Here is a 19,795-nt window from a genome sequence, read left to right on the forward strand (position 1 = left end):
ACCTCATCCCCAAACAGGGATATCAGTGCAGGTGTCCTCAACACAATGATGTCATTTCCAGGTTCCATGTCGACACTCTGGTTTTTGGGCAAACTCTTTGGTTTTGAAGGCAAAAATACCCATAGAGTTTTGCCCCCAAAACCAGAGCGTTGTGCATATCACAGATATGATGATGTTGGGGATATTGCATACAATGTCCTGCCCACCCCTGGATTGCCCCCCAAATCCCCCTGCGGTGACAGCAAGGGGACCTGGCAACCCTTCCACTGACAACTTTTCTGGTACACAACAGTGTTTTAAGGAAGCGGATGGGATCAGGTAGGGCTTTTGTCCAGCAAGGCTTCTGACTGACTATTGGAGATTTGACTGGCTGTGCAGATTTTTTAAAATGTTGCTTTTGCAGCAATTGTCACTGCAACACAAGGATCTGCATTGTGTTACTGAACTCTTTAAGCAGTGGCTGGACAAACACTTGTTGGCAAATACTAGGCTGACCCTGCATTAAGCAGGGGGTTGGACAAGATGGCCTGTATGGCCCTTTCCAACTCTTAAGTCTAGGATTCCAAATTAAGCTGTGGCAATATTTTTTGTGGCCAGGTCTGCTTCCTGTCACAGTCATTGTGTTGTGGTGTCCACCATACTGTGACAGAATTCCAAATCTGCCTATAGGTTCAAAAAGGTTGAGGAGCCCTGCTATGAAGAATGCAGAGGAAGAGAGTCTGACATAGTGTAACTTTTGCATTCATTATACAAATCCAACAGGATCTTAGTCAGATCAATTCCTGGTTTTGTTTGTTTTCTGAGTCAGACAAGAAATCTATCTCAAGGGTCTTATGCTCTGATGTAGATCATGGAGCACCTTTCAAGTGTTTTGCTCATGCATGAACCACAGCTACAGAACTGGACTATTTCGAAAGAGATTGCCTAATCTACTTTCATTCTTCTCATAGGATCTTTAATCAGTGTGAGGGGGAATCACCTCTGCTGTCCATTTCTGCTAGATCTCTATGTTGATTGACTACATGTGAACAGAGTCTTTGTGTGTACAAATTGTGTGTGCAATCTGGAAAGAGTTATAAACATAGTGCAATCCTAAACAATTAACATTTCTAACTTTTCTAAGTCTACTGGAGTCAATGGGCTTAGAAGACTATAGTTCCGTTTCAGACTGCAGTACAGAAAAGTACGGTAGCTTTAGATGTGTTCTCTAGGTATCTACTTAGTTATGTAAGAACATTGTATACAGTCTTGAAACAATGCTGAGTTGGATTTACAACATGATTCCAACTTTATTTGTTTGATGAGTGTATTTATTGGACTCCTTTTTGACAGAAACGCTGAAAGTCACATACAGCCAAAAATTGAGTTGAGATGGGTTCAGTGGGACTTACTTCCTAGTAACTGTTGGATCCAATGTTTATTACTCACAGAGTTCAATGGGACTTCTTCCCAAGTACACATATACTGGACTATAACCAAGCAGTGTTTGTAAGAGGCAGCTTTTCTAAAGGGGTTACTCCCAAGAAACTGTGCATACGATCGCGTAAATCTTAAGCGTGCTTACTACAGGGTCAGTCCCATTGAACTCTGGGGACCTACATAGTGTAATTATGCTGCAGACACGTCAAGGACTGCATCTCTAGTGTCAGCCTTATAACATGCCTGATTGGAAAAGACATTTTTATTATATTTGGTTACAAATTCCCAGCTGGTGTGAGTGCAGAAATGTTATATACCAGGAAAGCAACCAGCAGATGTAACACGATACCAAAGAAACTAGAAACACCCTCGGTCGGTGAATCAGTTCTATAAGATTCAGAGCATCTGTTGGGTGGATGTGTCTTCTGAACCGCCAAGGAGTTTCACGCACTTAGTACTTTGGCTCAAGATGTACAACAGTGAATTTTGTTCAGTGCCTCAGAGGCTGTGGTCAGAGCAGCTCCAAATGTATTCTGGCATTGCTTTTGACACAGATATATGTTTTATGTGCTTGATCGTATGACTGGGGCTCTGTAAATGAAAATAATACTAATTTGTGTCCGGATACTCACATGGTGCTATCGTGGCACATCTCTGTGTTACAGATATTGATGAATGTGCAACCGAGTCACATCAGTGCAACCCCACCCAAATCTGCATCAACACTGAAGGAGGATATACTTGCTCCTGCACTGAAGGCTACTGGCTTTTGGAAGGACAATGTATAGGTAGGTTATACATTGGGTTGGTGCGTTTAAAAAAAAAAGTATGATTTCTACATGGTGGACTGTAGGAGGGCCACCAGTCTTTAGTCGATGGGTAATAGGGATGGTACTGCTCAAAGTGTACAATTTGCATTGAGCCAAGTACTTCGTGAGTTGTTTTAGGTGCATTCAAATGAATTGTAATGTGCTTGTTATCACGATTATGCTGTTTTCTCACATGATTAAATTTTCTTTCTTCCGCTACCCCTTTCATCTGCTACAGCTTCTGCCAAAATATTTAGAACCTTGTATGGCAAAATGAAAAAAAAAATCAGTTTGTGATTTTTGAGATACTTATTACTTAGTGTCTCAGTGTCTGCTCATGAACCTAACTAATCTTGCAGTCAGTTCTTGCTGTCATTTCTTGAATATATACTGCTGACTGCACAGGTGCTAGAGGCATACAATATATTCTATGCTGGTTATTTAATGGATGCATGCATCTAAATGTGCAGGCATAGACAGAGACAAATGGCAAGTGATTCCGTACTTTGTACCAGTCAGGTAATTTAATCACGCATACGACAATGACTTTAGGATGATTCAATAAATGGAATGATTTAGTTCTTGAACTGGGCAACAGCAGGTGCAAACTGCAATGACCAGGCTGGTACTCTAGACACAAAGCTGACCACCATGACAGACATTAATTCTCTGTCCGTATTTCTGATCTTACTTCCTGTTAGTTTTCTGTCTTCACAGCTGGAACTGGGAGAAATTGGGGGTGAGGCCTAGCATGCCAGCATCACACTAACATGCCAATGTCACTTCTGTTAAAAACTGGAAGTGGCTTTATTAGTTGTTCTTGAATTTGCAGAAACTTTATGATTTTATTGTATTTGTAAATTCTAGAGCATCCACATTGTCACTTTTGATTTTTTTAAAATTAGAAATGACAATAGGGAGCTGGTTCAGTGCTGGCACACACTCCATTCCCTCCCCCCATTCCCTCCCACCAGTGTGTCAGGCACTGAGGAGCAAAGGAGTGGGATGTTGGGAGGTCTCCTGCTATAGCTGGAGACTTGCAAGCCAAATGGGAAGAACACAGTAAGGTTGAGATCCTGGAGATACCTGTCTTCAGTGTATATAATATTAATTGGTCAATAACACTCAAACCTATGAAAATTCAGTAAATTGCACAAGTTTAATGCAAATAATTAATTTACTTAATGGTCAAACCTCAAAATATATTGTGCGTTTAGAGCACTAAGCATAATTTCATACAGACTTATAGACACTTACAAAAACATAGCAAAAACTGATTAAAATGATGCGGAAAGCACAAGTCTGTATGAGAATCCACCAAGATGGAAATTCCAATGAAAGGAGTGTCCTTGTCGATGCGCAGACCTCTCCGTGAGAGCAGCGAAGATGCTATGCAATGAAATTTCAAAATACCAATGTCGCTCTGCAATGAATAAGGACTCGGTGATCATATAATGAAGTATTGATGATAACACGTTTCCTAGGTAGAACCACGTGTTTCGGTGTCGACCTTCATCTGATCCAATTACTTCATAATATCTGACTGGAACCAATGCTCAAAAATAGTGTACACGCAATTAGTCAATTTCTCTCAGTGGCATCCGTAACCCCTCCCACAATAATAGACATAGTCAAGATAGAAGCCCCAATACTACAGTATAAAGTCTTTGCTTCTACAGCTTCTATAGCTTTTGTATAAGCAACTTATCCAAAGTGTGTCAGTATTAGATCTTACCTGCTTCTTCAATAGTAGGACCAGCTGTTCACCCTCCCACCTAGCTATATGTTAGCTTTATCTACCTTTCCTCTTGACTTTTTCTGCTTTCCGTCCAGTTGCATAGAAATACTGCTGGGCATAGCTTTCCAAAGTTTCCTGTTTGCTCTTAAATTCTGCTAACTTTTTTATTAAAAAGCTCTCATTTAGTGCAATACCGCCCCCCGAATGACTACTCATTCATCAACAGAAGCAAGTCTAGTAGTAGATCATTTTGACTAGTTTGTTACCCTCCCCCCTAAATGAGAGCAGTACAGCAGCAGTCATCCACAATTCTTCATCAAATAATAGCTTTGATGCCATTAATTTAATTCCAGTTTAAGTTGAAGAACAGATTGGATATCCCTGAACACATCACATTTTGGCCAACTCAGACTCAGGTTTGCCAGTTTTTTCCTCCAGCAGGGCTCCAGTGCCATTAACAGCTGCATTGACAGAAATCAAGTATGTGCTTCTTTTTTCAGTATAGCGTGCAGGGACTGGAAACGCCTCATATTTCAATCTAGTATAGAGTTTGTTAAAGACACATGTGACCATCTTGAACTGGGTTTGATTCCCCACTCCTCCACTTGCAGCTGCTGGAATGGCCTTGGGTCAGCCATAGCTCTCACAGGAGTTGTCTTTGAAAGGGCAGTTTCTGTGAGAGCTCTCTCTGCTTCACCTTCCTCACAGGATGTCTGCTATGGGTGGGGGAGGAAAAGGAGATTATGACCACTCTGAGACTGAGATTCAGAATATAGGGCGGGACATAAATCCAATTTCTTCTTCTTCCTCTTCTGTACCCTAACCAATCCTCCTCCTTGCATGTTGTTGTGGCTGGGACCCCTCTATTATATTCTTGTACAGTGCTAAGGAATAGAAGTAGGAATAGAAGTAGTAGTAACAGCAGTTAGCATATGCTAAACCCAAGATATTGGAAATGTGTCATTCATCTGAGAAGTATGTTTCCAGCTGCATTCTAAACATTTTGACTGAATTTACCTGTTTGTGAATCTGGGTCTCTTGTAAAGCAACAGGGTGCAGAGACAACTTCCATCAAAAGGAAGGATTAAATATTACCCTTAACCAAGTTCCTTATGCACACTTCATGTGACAAGAATATGTCCAGAATCCTACTTGCAGGAAGAGTGGCTTGAGGGAGGGTACTGCCAAAGAATAAATAGCCAGTGGGAAAGGAGAAAGTATTTCTGTGCTGAAAATCACATCCCTACCTTGTGACTGTGTAGCTATTCAGTGGAGATCCTAATTCTTAGACCTGGGACTCCACTAGATGTGAAGACCTGACTTTACATTTCATCCAAATACTGCAGGTTATTCCAGTGTGGAAGCAAAAGGTTATACTTGCTGTGTCAGAACAGGCTTGCTCTTGCCTGCAGGCCCTATTCCATCCTGCCCTCAAAGGTTTTTTCTCAGCACCTGGAGAGCCTTAACTCTAGGGTTGCCAGCCTCCTGGTGGGGCCTGGAGATCTCCCATTTTTACAAGTGATCTCCAGCTGCCCGAGACCAGCTCCCCAGGAGAAAATGGCTGCTTTGAAGAGTGGACTCTACAGCATTGTGCCATGCTGAGGCCCCTCTCCTCCACAAACCCCAGATCCACCCCGGAGTCTCCAGGTATTTTCCAACACGGACTCGGCAAGCTACTTAACTCTCTCTTTGGTAACCTGCCAGCATCAGCTGACCTTTGTAGGAATTGCCCACTGGGAGGGCCAGGACTTAAAGCTTCTCTTCCAAGTTCTGAGGCCTTGCCTCTGTGTCTCCCAGTGCCTGGTTACCACAAGGACCTTTTACTGCCTTGTGCACCCCTGGAAGAACAGGCACGTGCCAACTGACTGCCTTCCCTTGGAGATCCTTTTAAAATAATGTGTCCAAGATGATGGAAGTCTATGTGGTACAAAGAACCACTGCCAGCATCAAAAGTTATAAAGTATATATAAAAAAGAAAATGTTCACAAGCATACTTTTAGCATAGCACCTGATTGAGCAAGGGATTCAAATGAAATGGGTAAAACACAGTTCCTCTTTCCCTTTCTTTATACATGCCCTATCAGATGTTAAAATTTTGCTTCAGGAGTTACAGATTACTACAGATTTTAGATTATCTTGCAGCTTTCGCCAGCTCTTTAAGTCTTCATATAGTCAATGGTTGGCTTCTTCAGACCTGTTAATAGTTTTGTGACCTCTGATGGACTCCACACCCAAGAGAAAAAGAGCTCCTCCTTGCTTCAAGGAGTTTTTATCATGTCATACCTGTTTCTCCACCCACTGACCAGGTCAGGCTGGGTCATACACACAAAAAAATCTTTTCCTGAAGTCTCCAGAAGTTTCTGTTCCCTGCTAGAACAGTGATGTCTAGACCAGGGATGTCCAGACTAGGGGTGTCAAACGTGCAACCTGGGGACCGAATCAGGCCCCCAGAGGTCTCCTATCAGGCCCATGAGCAACTCACTGTCATCTGCTTCTTCTCCCTCTCTTGCTTCCTTCTGTATCACTTGCTTTGCCAGGCTTTCTCAATTCCACAGGAGCTACCGAGCAAAGCTCCTCCCTTGTGGGGGAGGAAGTCAGGGAAAGAGCTAGCTTTGGCAGGCTCTCTCAGTTGCACAGCAGAGCGACTGAGCCAAGCCTCCCTTTCTTCTGTTGGCTGGGGCTCAACAAGCCAGTGAGGTGGTTTAAGCGGATTGTGTGTGTGTGTTTTTTATGAAGTTTTTATCTCCCCTACCTGGCAATACATTTTATGACACACATGACCCAGCCCGACAAGGTCTCATTTATGTCAGATCTGTCCCTCATAACAGATTAGTTCAGCATCCCTGGTCTAGTCCTATTAGCATTTGTATGAAGGTGGACTGAGTTAAGTGTGGAATGCAATTGAACTGACTTCCCTACTCCCTGTCTGTTTAGTGCCCAGAGAGGAAAAAAAGTTTTAAACTCAAGAGTGAAGGTTTTGCTGATTTCAAACCTCCAAAGAAAAAAATACATTTCTTAATACTTGCTTTTCCAAAAAACCCTATTCATCCATGATGACCTTGTTTACAGGATGTTCTCTGACAGGAATATCTTCTAATACTGCCTTTTCCATCTGCTGCTTGCCAAAGCTATTGAGGTGATGGGAGAGAGGGACTATCAGTATAAACAAAGAATTTGCTGCAAGAATCATCCATAAGGTAGCATTGGAGCAGAGAAATAAAGGCAGAAGTCATTGTGGGAAGGTCTTGAAGTCAGAAATGCTGCTAATTATAAAACCATAACAAATTACAAAAATTTGGTCCAAAAAAGGAAGAAAAAATTATTAGGTGACTGAATTGATTTTTTTCTGTGATGAGGAGAAAACAATTTTCACCTCAATGTTAAACTTAATGGCTTTTATTTATTTGATTTATATCCCGCTAGGGTGGCTTACAAATTTGAGGTCACACAGTTACATTGTGTGACCAAATAAAATAAAACAACAATAAAAACATAAAACATAAAAACAATTTCTAAAAAAATCTACTTATAGTGGTATCAAGGTTTCAGACAGTGATCTTAATGGTGGTTATCCATTCTAAGAGCTCCTAGGATCACGATAACATAAAGAGGTAGACCATCAGTGATGTTTCTATGGGCCAATTCCGCTTCTGCAGATGTTATTATAAAAATGCATGGCGGAAGAGTGCTGTTTTGTAGGCCCTGCGGAACTGTGAAAGCTCTCGCAGGGCCCTGATCTCTTCCGGCAGCTCATTCCACCAGCTAGGGGCAGCAACGGAAAAGGCCCTAGCTCTTGTTGATTTGAGCCTCGTTTCCCTGACGCTGGGGACTGTCAACAGGTTTTGAAACCCGGACTGAAGTGCTCGCTGGGGCATATGCAGGGAAAGGTGGTCCCTAAGGTGTACAGGACCCTGGCCATATAGGCTTTAAAGGTAATAACTAGCACCTTGAAACAAATCCGATACATTATCGGTAGCCAGTGGAGTGCTTTCAGCACAGGCTGAATGTGCTCCCGTAGAGGAACTCCCATTAACAGCCTGGCTGCAGCATTCTGCACTAGCTGGAGTCGCTGGATTTGGGACAAGGGCAGCCCCATGTAGAGGGCATTACAGTAATCCAGTCTCGAGGTGACTGTAGCATGAATTACTGTTGCCAAGTCGTCGCATTCGAGAAAGGGGACAAACTGCCTTGCCATCCGCAGATGGTAAAAAGCTGACTTGGCAGTGGCAGCTACTTGGGCCTCCATTGTTAAAGAGGAATCCAAGAGCACCCCTAAGATTTTAACCTTGGGCGCCAGCGTGAGCTGCACTCCATCGAAGGTCGGTAAACGGCCCTCCAGTCCCAAACCACGATGGCTCAGATACAGGACCTCCGTCTTCGTCGGATTTAATTTCAGTCCACTCAGCCTGAGCCACCCCGCCACAACTTGCAATGCTGTGGACAGATCTTCCAGGGTGCAGTCGGAAGTTTTAATCCTAAGGCTCAAGGGTTGTTTTTTTTTGGGGGGGGGGTAATTGTTCTTTTATTTCATTCATATCCCATGCATGTAACAATTTCAGTCAATTAAATAAGTCAGGGGACTCTTTTCTCGCATGTGGTGCGATGATGCCACCCAGAAGTGACATTGTTGTGCCAAGCTCTAGGATTTGCTCTAAAACTCTATGGTACCATCCCTGGAGTGACACTCCAGGATTTGAAGTAAAAACTCTATGATACTGTGAATCCTAGAGCGTCCACTGCGTAATGATGTCACGTCTAGGTGACATCATTGTGCAGGCCACATCACACAGCGGCAGGGCTGTTTGGGGGCAGGGATCCCCCTGGTGGCCTGCTCTCTGCTGGCAGGTTGGGCCTCAGCAGGAGCTTGGCAGCCCTGCATGTGATCCCAACCATACTGATTTTTAATAGATTTTGAAACCCATTCATAATGCAAATAAAAAAAATACTTGAAAGCTACTGCTAGAATGACAGAAATTATCTTGGAACAGCAGTTGCTCCTGCCTCCTTCCTTGCTTTGCATTCTATAGAATATGGATGAGGGAGGGCCCTGATTCTTTTTCTTTTTTGCTATTTTCAGGGAGAAACAAGCTCTGATAAATGCATACATGATAAGAGATGGCACTGTATTATAGCTTCCCCCCACTCTTGCTAAACATTAACAAGCTCCAAAATTAATATGGTAGCTATTGAGAGATTCTTCTCTTTCAGGGGTGGGCAGCATACCCCTTCTGCCTTGCATGTATGGTCTTTTTATTCATGCTTTTAGCCTTAAATGAAAGTTTTGCAAGCATCATTTCCTCATGCCTTATTTGGAATTCCCAGTTTTGTGGCTTCTTCAGTCTTTTGTTTAGAAGTGGGTACAAAACAGTTAGCAGTTCTGGATTAGTTTAATGCCATAAATTTAGATTATTGTCAGATTCCCCTCCTCTTACTGGACTTACTGTGTTTTGAGTCTTTTGTTAGTACATGAAGTCTGCTTGTGGTTACCAAAATTGGTGAGCTGGGCTTCTCAATCTCAAGTATTGCTGTCCTAGTGCTGCCACTATAGCGGTTAAGTCATTCATTTCATTCCTGTTGCGGGGGGGGGGGGGCGTAATGGGCGTCCTGTGGGGCCATCCTTGATTTTTGCCTGGGCCCTAGAATCACTAAGACCACCACTGTCTGGGAAGTGTCAAGGGCAGGGGTGGCCAAACTACAGTTTGGGAGCCACATGTGGCTCTTTCACACATATCATGAGGCTTTTGAAGCCCCCACTGCCCCATTGGTTGGCTTGGATGAGGCATTTGTTTCTTTAAATCACTTCTCCAAGCCAAGCCAGCTGGCAGCTTGGAGAATGCATTTAAAGATAAAGTTGCTTTCTTTCTACCTCTCCCTCCCTCCCCAATCTACTTCCTTCCTTCCTTCCTTCCTTCCTTCCTTCCTTCCTTCCTTCCTTCCTTCCTTCCTTCCTTCCTTCCTTCCTTCCTTCCTTCCTTCCTTCCTTCCTTCCTTTCCTTGTCTTGTGGCTCTCAAACATTTGATATTCATTCTATGTGGCTCTTAGTTAAGCGAGTTTGGTCACCTCTGGTGCATGGATAGTTTCTCTCCTGCTATGCCATCCAGCACAGAAGCCTTTTCAAGAACCATCTTCATCTCCTGCCATGAGTACTTCTGTTTTATCTAGGTTAAATTTCTGCCTGCTTATCCTCATCCATCCAAACACTGGTTTACCAAATATACAATCTATTCCAGAGCCACTGAAAAAGAACAGTAGAGCGGGATGTCATCCTGATGACACCACAAATGGTCATACATTTTGTTGTATATGGCAGGTTCATCTATGAGTCAGACTATGCCTAGAGGAAAAATATATAAGGGGGGGGGGAGTTAATTGAATTTAATAAAAAATAAATACAACACCTCCCCCCCCCCCCCAAAAAAAAACACCTATGAGTCAAGCTTACAGTTCACAATTTTCTTTCAGACATAGATGAATGTCGTTATGGCTACTGTCAGCAGCTGTGTGCCAATGTCCCTGGCTCTTATTCCTGTACCTGCAATCCAGGGTTTATCCTGAATGAAGATGGAAGATCATGCCAAGGTATTATCTGCGTGTACAGAAACAATGAGAGGCAGCTGCTGCCATATTTGTTCTTAGATCCAGGCCCTTTGAAACATACATAGCATTGGGTGTGTTATACTGACTCCCCTTTTGCTGCTGTAAATGTGTGCTGGATTTCTGTGTTGCCTACCTTACCTTACTTCAAAAGTTTGGGGTTTTAAAAAAAATAAATTCTGGTGCAGGGAAGAGCCGGATTCTGTATCAGTATATGCATATTAAGGAGCTAATGTATTTCTTTAACTTATGGGTGCACCGCACTCATTAAAAATCTCAAGGGGACTAATGTGCTCTCCCACTCGCTGACTGTGGGGAATTCTACTCAGGCACACCAGTGGCTGAGGTTGGCCAGGGTATTTTGGGCACATTTTTGAAAATGTTTAGAAACTTGATGGGATTCTTGGAATGCTGAATTTTGCACCATATGCAAAATTTATCCCTTTCTGTTGTATAACTACAGAATATATTGTTGTATAAATACAGAATGCAGCCCTGTGTGTTTGTGCACATGCACATACACTTGTATTTGTTTGTGTTTTGGTGTTTAAAAGGTTTGGGTAATTCTTTGTACTTAAGCCATAAAGTTATCGACACAGTCAAGGACAAACAAACAAACAAATCCAGAAGCCTCCCAGTAATTTGTTCATAAACAAGATTATGAAGAGTTAAAGCTTGCCGTCACGTGCCTTTATGCATTAACCTTTCCCCCTCTTTTTATCCTGCTGGTTTTGGCCAGGTTTTGTTATGCTTAAAACAGTTGGGGTTTTAAAATTGGTAGATAAACAAGGAAGCACCTGCAGGATATACTTCAGTTTGTTTACTGTGCTGAAGTCAGATTCCAAACAGACCCCACAGAATCTTTTAAAGATGTCACAGTAGTCAAATCAGATCTTTTCTGTACTGGAATACATCGCCCATTGCTGTCTGATAAATATTGTGATAGGTGGACACAGCAGAGCTTCTTGCTCCCTAGTGTGTGTGGGCAACTTTTGGACATTACCCAATTGTGCCAATACTCAGTAGAAGATATTAAGTGACTGGCATATCAGCTTCTTTTTCTTCCTGTCCAGAGTTGTGACTTGCATGTCTCCATGAATGAACTTTGCAAAAGCACATTGGGGAGGGGGGAGTCTTCTGTGTTTTGTTATTTGCTGGGTGCCCTAGCATCTCTATGGTAGATCAGTTCCTGTGCAGTTAAAGACCAGGGGAGAAGAATAGAATCCTATTGTTGAAAGGGGCCATACAGTCCACCTAGTCCAACCCCCTGCTCAATGCAGGATCAGGCTAAAACATCCCTGACAAGTGTTTGTCCAGCTGCTGTTTGAAGACTGCCAGTGAGGGGGAGCTCACCATCTCCCTAGGCAGTGGTTCTACAGCTGAACTACTCTTCCTGCAAAAGTTAAAAAATAAAAAAATAAATCCCTAATATCTAGCTGGTACCTTTCTGCTCATAATTTAAACCCATTATTGAGAGTCCTCTGCTGCCAACAGAAACAGTTCCCTGCCCTCCTCTGAGTGGCAGCCTTTCAAATATTTACAGAGAGCAATCACATCCCCCCTTCAACCTTCTCTTCTCCAGACAACCTTCCCAAGTCCCTCAGCCTTTCCTTGTAGGGCTTGGTCTCCAGGCCCCTGATGCTCTTCATCACCCTCCTCTGCCCTGTTCCATTCTGCCCACATCCTTTTTGAAGTGAAGCCTACAGAAATGCACACAGTACTCCAGGTGCAACCTGATCAATGCAGTGTATGAGAGAAGCAAAAGCGGTAGTGGAGGAGGAGGAAGTGAAGTCAGCCAAAGGGTAGCTGCAGTCAGCAAGACCCGTTCTGGCAGTTCTTGAGAGCAGCAAGCAAGCCTGACCACCTGTGTACTATTTTGTTTGTTTGCTTGTTTGTTTAAACATTCATATACCAGCTTTCCTTTTGGTTCAGAGTGGCAAATGAGAAAGGGTGAAGGCGTAGCAGTATATGTGAAGAAGGTATATACTTGTGAAGAAATATGTGAATCTGAACTCAGTTGAGAGTCTCTGGATAAAAATAAAAGGACTAAGAAAAAAACAGTGATATTATTGTGGGGGTCTGCTATAGACCACCAAACCAGGCAGATGACTTGGATGAGAAACTCCTACAACAGATTGCAAAGTCCTCCAAGAGAAGGGATACAGAGATCATGGAAGATTTCAATTACCCGGACATCTATTGGCAGTCCAACTCTGCTAAAAATGAAAAGTCAAATAGATTCCTGACTTGTCTTGCTGACAACTTCCTTTCCCCGAAAGTGAGGAAGGAAACAAGGGGATCTGCTATCTTGGATTTGATTCTCACCAACAAGAAAGAATTGATTGAAGAAGTGGAAATCGTGGGCACCCTGAGCAGTAGTGACCATGTGATTTTGGAATTCACAGTCTTAGGGAAGGGAAAAGCTATACGTAGTCAGACTTATAGGTTGGACTCAGAAAGGCAAACTTGGATAAACAAAGAACTATGCTGGATAAAATCCCATGGTCAGAAATACTTAGGAAGAAGGGGGTTCAGAAGGGGGGGAGTTTCTTAAAAGCGAAATACTGAAAGCGCAATCACAGACGATTCCTATGAGAAGAAAAAATGGAAGAAGCCTAAAGAAGCCGAGTTGGCTCCATAAACAGCCTCTAAAGACTTGAGAAATAAAAAAGACTCCTTTAGGAATTGGAAGGAGAGCCTTATAACCAAGGATGAATATAAACAAATCACCAGTGCTTATAGAGAAAAAGTTAGGAAAGCTAAAGCTCAGTATGAGCTTAGGCTGGCCAAAGATGCTAAAAACAACAAAAAAGGGTTCTTTTCCTATGTTCAGAGTAAGAAAAAGAGCAAAGACATGGTAGGCCCATTGCGAGGGCAGGAAAGTGAAATTGTAACAGGTAATGAAGAGAGGGCGGAACTGCTCAATTCCTACTTTTCCTCAGTCTTCTCTTTTGGGGGAAATGGTGCTCAACATGGTGAAAACAGAACACATAAGGAGGATATGAAATTCCAACCTGGGATCAGCATAGGGGTAGTACATAAACACCTAGACTGTTTTCACACACAGCTTACCTCGCAGTTACAATCCTGTTCTCTCCACAGCATCCAGTCAGATTTCCCACCATCTGCGGTGGAGTTACAGGAAGTGCCGCGGCTTTTGCTTAGCAAACGTAAACTGGGTTTTAGCGCTTTACGTTTGCTATGCAAAAGCTGCGGCACTTCCTGTAACTTCGGCACAGATGGTGGGAAATCCGACCGGACGCTACGGAGGGAACAGGATTGTGGCTGCGAGGTAAGCTGTGTGCAAAAACGGTCCTAGTTTCTTTAAATGAAACGAAGTTTTCATGGCCAGATGAACTGTATCTAAGGGTTCTAAAAGAGCTTGTGGATGTAATTTCTGAGCCTCTGGCTATTATTTTTGAGAATTCTTGGAGAACAGGAGAGGTGCTGGAAGATTGGAGGCAGGCAAATGTTGTCCCTATCTTCAAGAAGGGGAAAAAAGACTATCCGGGTAACTACCAACCCATCAGCTTGACATCTATACCTGGAAAATTTTAGAAGAAAAAATCAAACAGTCAGTCCTGGAACATTTAGAAAGAATGGATGTGATTAAGAATATAAGAGAAGCCATGTTAGATCAGGCCAATGGCCCATCCAGTCCAACACTCTGTGTCACACAGTGGCCAAAAAAATTATATATATATATATATATATATATATATACACACACACACACTGTGGCTAATAGCCACTGATGGACCTCTGCTCCATATTTTTATCTAACCCCCTCTTGAAGGTGGCTATGCTTGTGGCCGCCACCACCTCCTGTGGCAGTGAATTCCACATGTTAATCACCCTTTGGGTGAAGAAGTACATCCTTTTATCCGTTTTAACCTGTCTACTCAGCAATTTCATCTAATGCCCATGAGTTCTTGTATTGTGAGAAAGGGAGAAAAGTACTTCTTTCTCTACTTTCTCCATCCCATGCATTATCTTGTAAACCTCTATCATGTCACCCCGCAGTCGACGTTTCTCCAAGCTAAAGAGCCCCAAGCGTTTCAACCTTTCTTCATAGGGAAAGTGTTCCAGCCCTTTAATCATTCTAGTTGCCCTTTTCTGGACTTTCTCCAATGCTATAATATCCTTTTTGAGGTGCGGCAACCAGAACTGCACACAGTACTCCAAATGAGACCGCACCATCGATTTATACAGGGGCATTATGATACTGGCTGATTTGTTTTCAATTCCCTTCCTAATAATTCCCAGCATGGCGTTGGCCTTTTTTATTGCAAACGCACACTGTCTTGACATTTTCAGTGAGTTATCTACCACGACCCCAAGATCTCTCTCTTGGTCAGTCTCTGCCAGTTCACACCCCATCAACTTGTATTTGTAGCTGGGATTCTTGGCCCCAATGTGCATTACTTTGCACATGGCCACATTGAACTGCATCTGCCACGTTGACGCTCACTCATCCAGCCTCAACAGATCCCTTTGGAGTTCCTCAAAATCCTCTCTGGTTCTCACCACCCTGAACAATTTAGTGTCATCCGCAAACTTGGCCACTTCACTGCTCACTCCCAACTCTAAATCATTTATGAACAAGTTAAAGAGCATGGGACCCAGTACCGAGCCCTGCGGCACCCCACTGCTTACCGTCCTCCACTGCGAAGACTGCCCATTTATAGTCACTCTCTGCTTCCTATTACTCAGCCAGTTTTTGATCCACAAGAGGGACTGTCCTTTTACTCCATGACTCTCAAGCTTTCTAAGGAGCCTTTGATGAGGAACTTTATCAAGGCTGGAAAACTGGGGTAAAACCAATAAAATGAATTTTAACAGGGATAAATGTAAAGTTCTGCAATTCGGTGGGAAAAATCCCATGCATAGTTATAGGATGGGAGAGACTTGTCTTAGCAGTAGTATGTGTGAAAAGGATCTAGGGGTTTTAGTGGATCATACGCTGAACATGAGTCAACAGTGTGACGCGGTGGATAAAAAGGCAAATGCAATTTTGGGCTGTATCAACAGAAGTATAGTGTCCAGATGACGTGATGTGATGATATTGCTTTACTCTGCTCTGGTAAGTCCTCACCTGGAGTATTGTGTTCAGTTTTGGGCACCACATTTTAAGAAGGATATAGACAAGCTGGAACGGGTCCAGAGGAGGGCGATGAAGATGGTGAGGGGTCTGGAGACCAAATCCTATGAGGAAAGGTTGAAGGAGCTGGGGATGTTTAGCCCGGAGAGGAGGCGGCTGAGAGGTGATATGATCACCATCTTCAAGTACTTGAAGGGCTTTCATGTAGAGGATGGTGTGGAACTGTTTTCTGTGGCCCCAGAAGGTAGGACCAGAACCAATGGATTGAAATTAAATCAAAAGAGTTTCTGGCTCAACATTAGGAAGAACTTCCTGACCATTAGAGTGATTCCTCAGTGGAACAGGCTTCCTCGGGAGGTTGTGGGCTCTCTTTCCTTGGAGGTTTTTAAACAGAGGCTAGATGGCCATCTGACGGCGATGAAGATCCTGTGAATTTGTGGTAGGTATTTGTGGGTTTCCTGCATTGTGCAGGGGGTTGGACTAGATGACCCTGGAGGTCCCTTCCAACTCTGTGATTGTATGATTCTATTCTGTGGTTTACAATAATTTACATAATTAGAACATCCCCAGCTAAAAAGAAAGATGAAATAACAAGCCACCAATCAGGGCTGGCCACAGACTATCTGGCACCCTAGGCAAGGCTAACTTCTGGTGCTCCCCCCAACACACACTGATAACATCACCAAGTCACATGGGACTGCCCTGGTTGTCACCCCCAGAAGGCCAGTGCCCTAGGCAGTCACCTAGTTTGTCTACTGGCAGGACCAGCCCTGCTCCCATTTCTTCTCCCCTCCCCTTTAAAAGATGCTTTCCATTGAGACCCCCTCAAAAGCCCTGGGAAACAGGCAGGCCTTGTAGCAGCTCCTGAAGATCTCCCTGGGGGCCCTTCCCCTCACCTCTTCAGAGACATCATTTTACAGTGCTGAAGCCACAATGGAAAATGCCTGGGTTCTGGTGATGCCAGACAGACCTCTCTAAGTGGTGTGATAGCCAATTAGGGATTCCAGACCCACTGGTGGGAGTGGGGTCTCCCACTGCCAGGCCCCACCTCTCCACCGCTGGCCAGCTGACTGGTGGGGGGAAATACTCCACCCCCCAAAAAGGGAGGAACACCAGAAATTAAAGTGATGTGCCTGTGTGACCCACAAATGACATAGGCAGATCCAGGGAGTGACACTCTGGTTTTTGGGCAAAAATTCTATGGTAAAAGCTAATTCTACCAAAGACTTTTGCCCAAAAACCAGAGCGTCACCCCCCTGACATGCCCATGTCATTTCTGGGTCACGTAGGCATGTTGTGGAAATTCCAGGCATTCCTTCCTACTCCTAATAAGCATACCCTGCTTATTGGGTAAGCATACCCTGCTCCCAATCAGCATACCCTGCTTATTATCAGCCGCCCTGAGCCTGCTTCGGCAGGGAGGGCAGGATATAAATCAAATAAATAAATACCCCCTGCTGCTTGCTCAGAGGGACCTGGCAACCCTATAGCCAAGGAATGCTGTGTGTTGACTGTAGTTGGTGCACAGGGATATGTTGAATGAGATGGCCCTTCAAATATGAGGGCCAGGGTTGTGAAGGGCTTTAAAGGTCATAACCAGCACCTTGAATTGAACTTGGAAACAGACTGGCAGCCATTGAAGCTATTTCAAAATGGGCATCGTATGTTTCTGGTAGCTAGCCCCTGACAGCAGCTGGGCTGCTGCATTCTGGGCCAGCTGTAGTTCTCAGGTTGTCTTCAAGGGCAGCCCCATGGACAGCGTGTTGCAGTAATCCAACCATGAGATTACAGAAGCATAGATAAGTGTGGACAGATCAACTGAGTCCAGGAAATGAGAAAGTGGGCAAATCAGATGCAGCTTGTTGAAGGCACTCCTGGACACCATGCCATCCTGCTTTTCAACCTGCAAGGCAGGGCCCATGAGCACCTTCAAGCTATTGAAGGTAAAAATGCCAACATTATCTAGGACAAATGTATTCAGTCCCTCTATAATATTTTATCAATGTCTTGTCCGGATTCGGCTTTAGTTTTTTCTGCTTTAGCCGCCTGACCACAGCCTCAATACTCTGGTTCAGAGCCAAAATGAACACATCTGGAGGCTAAATGTAAAGCTGGGTATCTTCTGCATATTGGTGACATCCACGCAGTCAATTCTGCACCACTGGTGGAGACTTTTAGGTGTCTCGTCAGACAGACAGAAGTGTGAAGCCACTGAAGGGTATGCCCTCAATGCCAACTCCATATTACAGCTGGTGGATAGGAATGGAGTGGTTAACTATATCAAAGGCCTCTGAGAGGTCTAACAGTATCAACAAGGAAGACTGTCCCCTGTCCAACTTTAAATGAAGATTGTCTGCCAGTACAACTAAAGACGTCTTGGTGCCAAACCTAGGCCTGAAGCCAGATTGAAATGGGTCAAGAGCAGATGTGTCATTCAGGAAACCCTGGAGTTGCTTTGCCACCAAATATAGGGGACCAGGAGGGGGAGGAGCATCCCAATAGAAGAAAGAAACGCTTGGCTTTATAGCTCTGCTGTGTGATTGAGAGAGCCTGGCAAAGCAAGCTATCCCTAGAAAAGGTATATTGGAGACTGGCCTGTAAGTGGGCACATTATCCCTAGCCAATGAAGGGTTTTTTTGTTTTGTTTTTGAGCAGAGGTGTAATAACTGCATCCTTCAAAGGCAGAGGGAAAGCCTCTTCAATCAGGGAGGGACCACCTGACCCACTCTGGCTCATTAGTTCATGGAGTAGGGTTGCTATGCCAACCTTTAGATGAGACATTGAGATCTCTCAAATTTCAGTTTATCTCCAGATTACAAAAATGGCTGCTCCTGATGGTGGACTCTGTGGCGTTATACTCCATTGAGATGCCTCCCCTCCCTATACCCAAACGTCCCCAGCTTCCACCCCTGAATCTCCAGGAACTTCCTAATCTGGAATTGCCAGCCATATCATGGAGGCTTCCTTGGCTGGTGTAATACATTTCCTTCCTTTAACTACAGCTAGGTGATGTCTTTGTCTGAAACCATGACTGACAAGGGCACAACCCAATGAGGGTAAGAATGTGACAAGCATGTGTCTGGTGTGTCTGTCTACTACGTTTTAATCCAGCCCTTCCTCCTGGCAGCATCATATAATATATGGTTCTCCATCCTGACAACAACCTTGTGAGGCAGGTTGGGCTGAGAGAGAGTGACTGGCAAGCTTTATGTCACAGTGGAAATTTGAATCCCAGGCAGGGGTTATTTTGTAGAAAAATAAGTGGTGGAGCTCATCCACGGATTGTTATGCAGCTGCACTTACTATTCAATGGACAATGAGGTGGAACTCTCAGGAGGAGGAGGAACTCTCAGAAAGGTTCAGGAGCTGTGCTCCTGTCAGCTCCCACTGAATCTGAGGCCCGCCGGTGTCTCATATCTTTACCTGGGGCTGTAACCACTAGTGGTCATAACTTTTCCACAAGTGGATACTCCCAATGAAAGCTCTAATTGGAGCATATTCTAGATGTAAAATTTGAAGGTAAAGTCATGACTGGTATTTTATTTGTAATCTTGAACGTTTCAGTCTATTTTAGGCTTGGAAAAAATAGATACATGAGTATAATCCTAATGACAGTTTTTGGGCTGCGTATGTGTTAGATTATATTCTGTCACAAACCCCCCCCCCCCCCCGCTTCATCTCAGTTTACATAATTTTCATGAAAGCATTAATTACAGCTGAATCTTGCAAAAGGTTATTGACATTCTAAGTACTGCTTTTCCACAGATGTTAATGAATGTACAACTGACAACCCTTGTGTGCAAAACTGTGTCAATACCTATGGCTCCTTCCTTTGTCGCTGTGACCCTGGCTATGAATTGGAAGCTGATGGGATTAGTTGTACTGGTAAGTACAAATTATGTTAATAATTAATTTTCCCTTTGGGAGAAAGGGAACAACTTGCCTCTCTTTCCTTCTTGTTATTATCACATGAAAGTTCAGGGTTACGGTATGAAGATGAGAGATTAATAAGTAGACCTAACCCCGGAATATTTAGCATAATTGTGGTCAGTAATTCTGAAACAAAGAGAGTGACCAGTATGGGAGGACTGAAATTTGCTAGCAAGGGCACCATATTGAAGAGAAACAAAGAT

The 19,795-nt window shown here is 43.7% G+C and overlaps 1 protein-coding gene across 1 annotated transcript in view; it reads left to right on the forward strand.

Moving 5' to 3' along the window:
• Positions 1–19,795, forward strand: part of FBLN5 (fibulin 5) — a 133,037-nt gene that overhangs the window by 75,203 nt on the left and 38,039 nt on the right. The window contains exons 5-7 of the mRNA XM_060261184.1: positions 2,085–2,207; positions 10,430–10,546; positions 19,428–19,547. Of these exons, the coding sequence (XP_060117167.1) occupies positions 2,085–2,207; positions 10,430–10,546; positions 19,428–19,547 (360 nt within the window). The remainder of the gene's footprint in view (positions 1–2,084; positions 2,208–10,429; positions 10,547–19,427; positions 19,548–19,795) is intronic.

Source organism: Heteronotia binoei, chromosome 21 (assembly GCF_032191835.1).
Source record: "Heteronotia binoei isolate CCM8104 ecotype False Entrance Well chromosome 21, APGP_CSIRO_Hbin_v1, whole genome shotgun sequence".
Taxonomy (NCBI): Eukaryota; Metazoa; Chordata; class Lepidosauria; order Squamata; family Gekkonidae; genus Heteronotia; species Heteronotia binoei.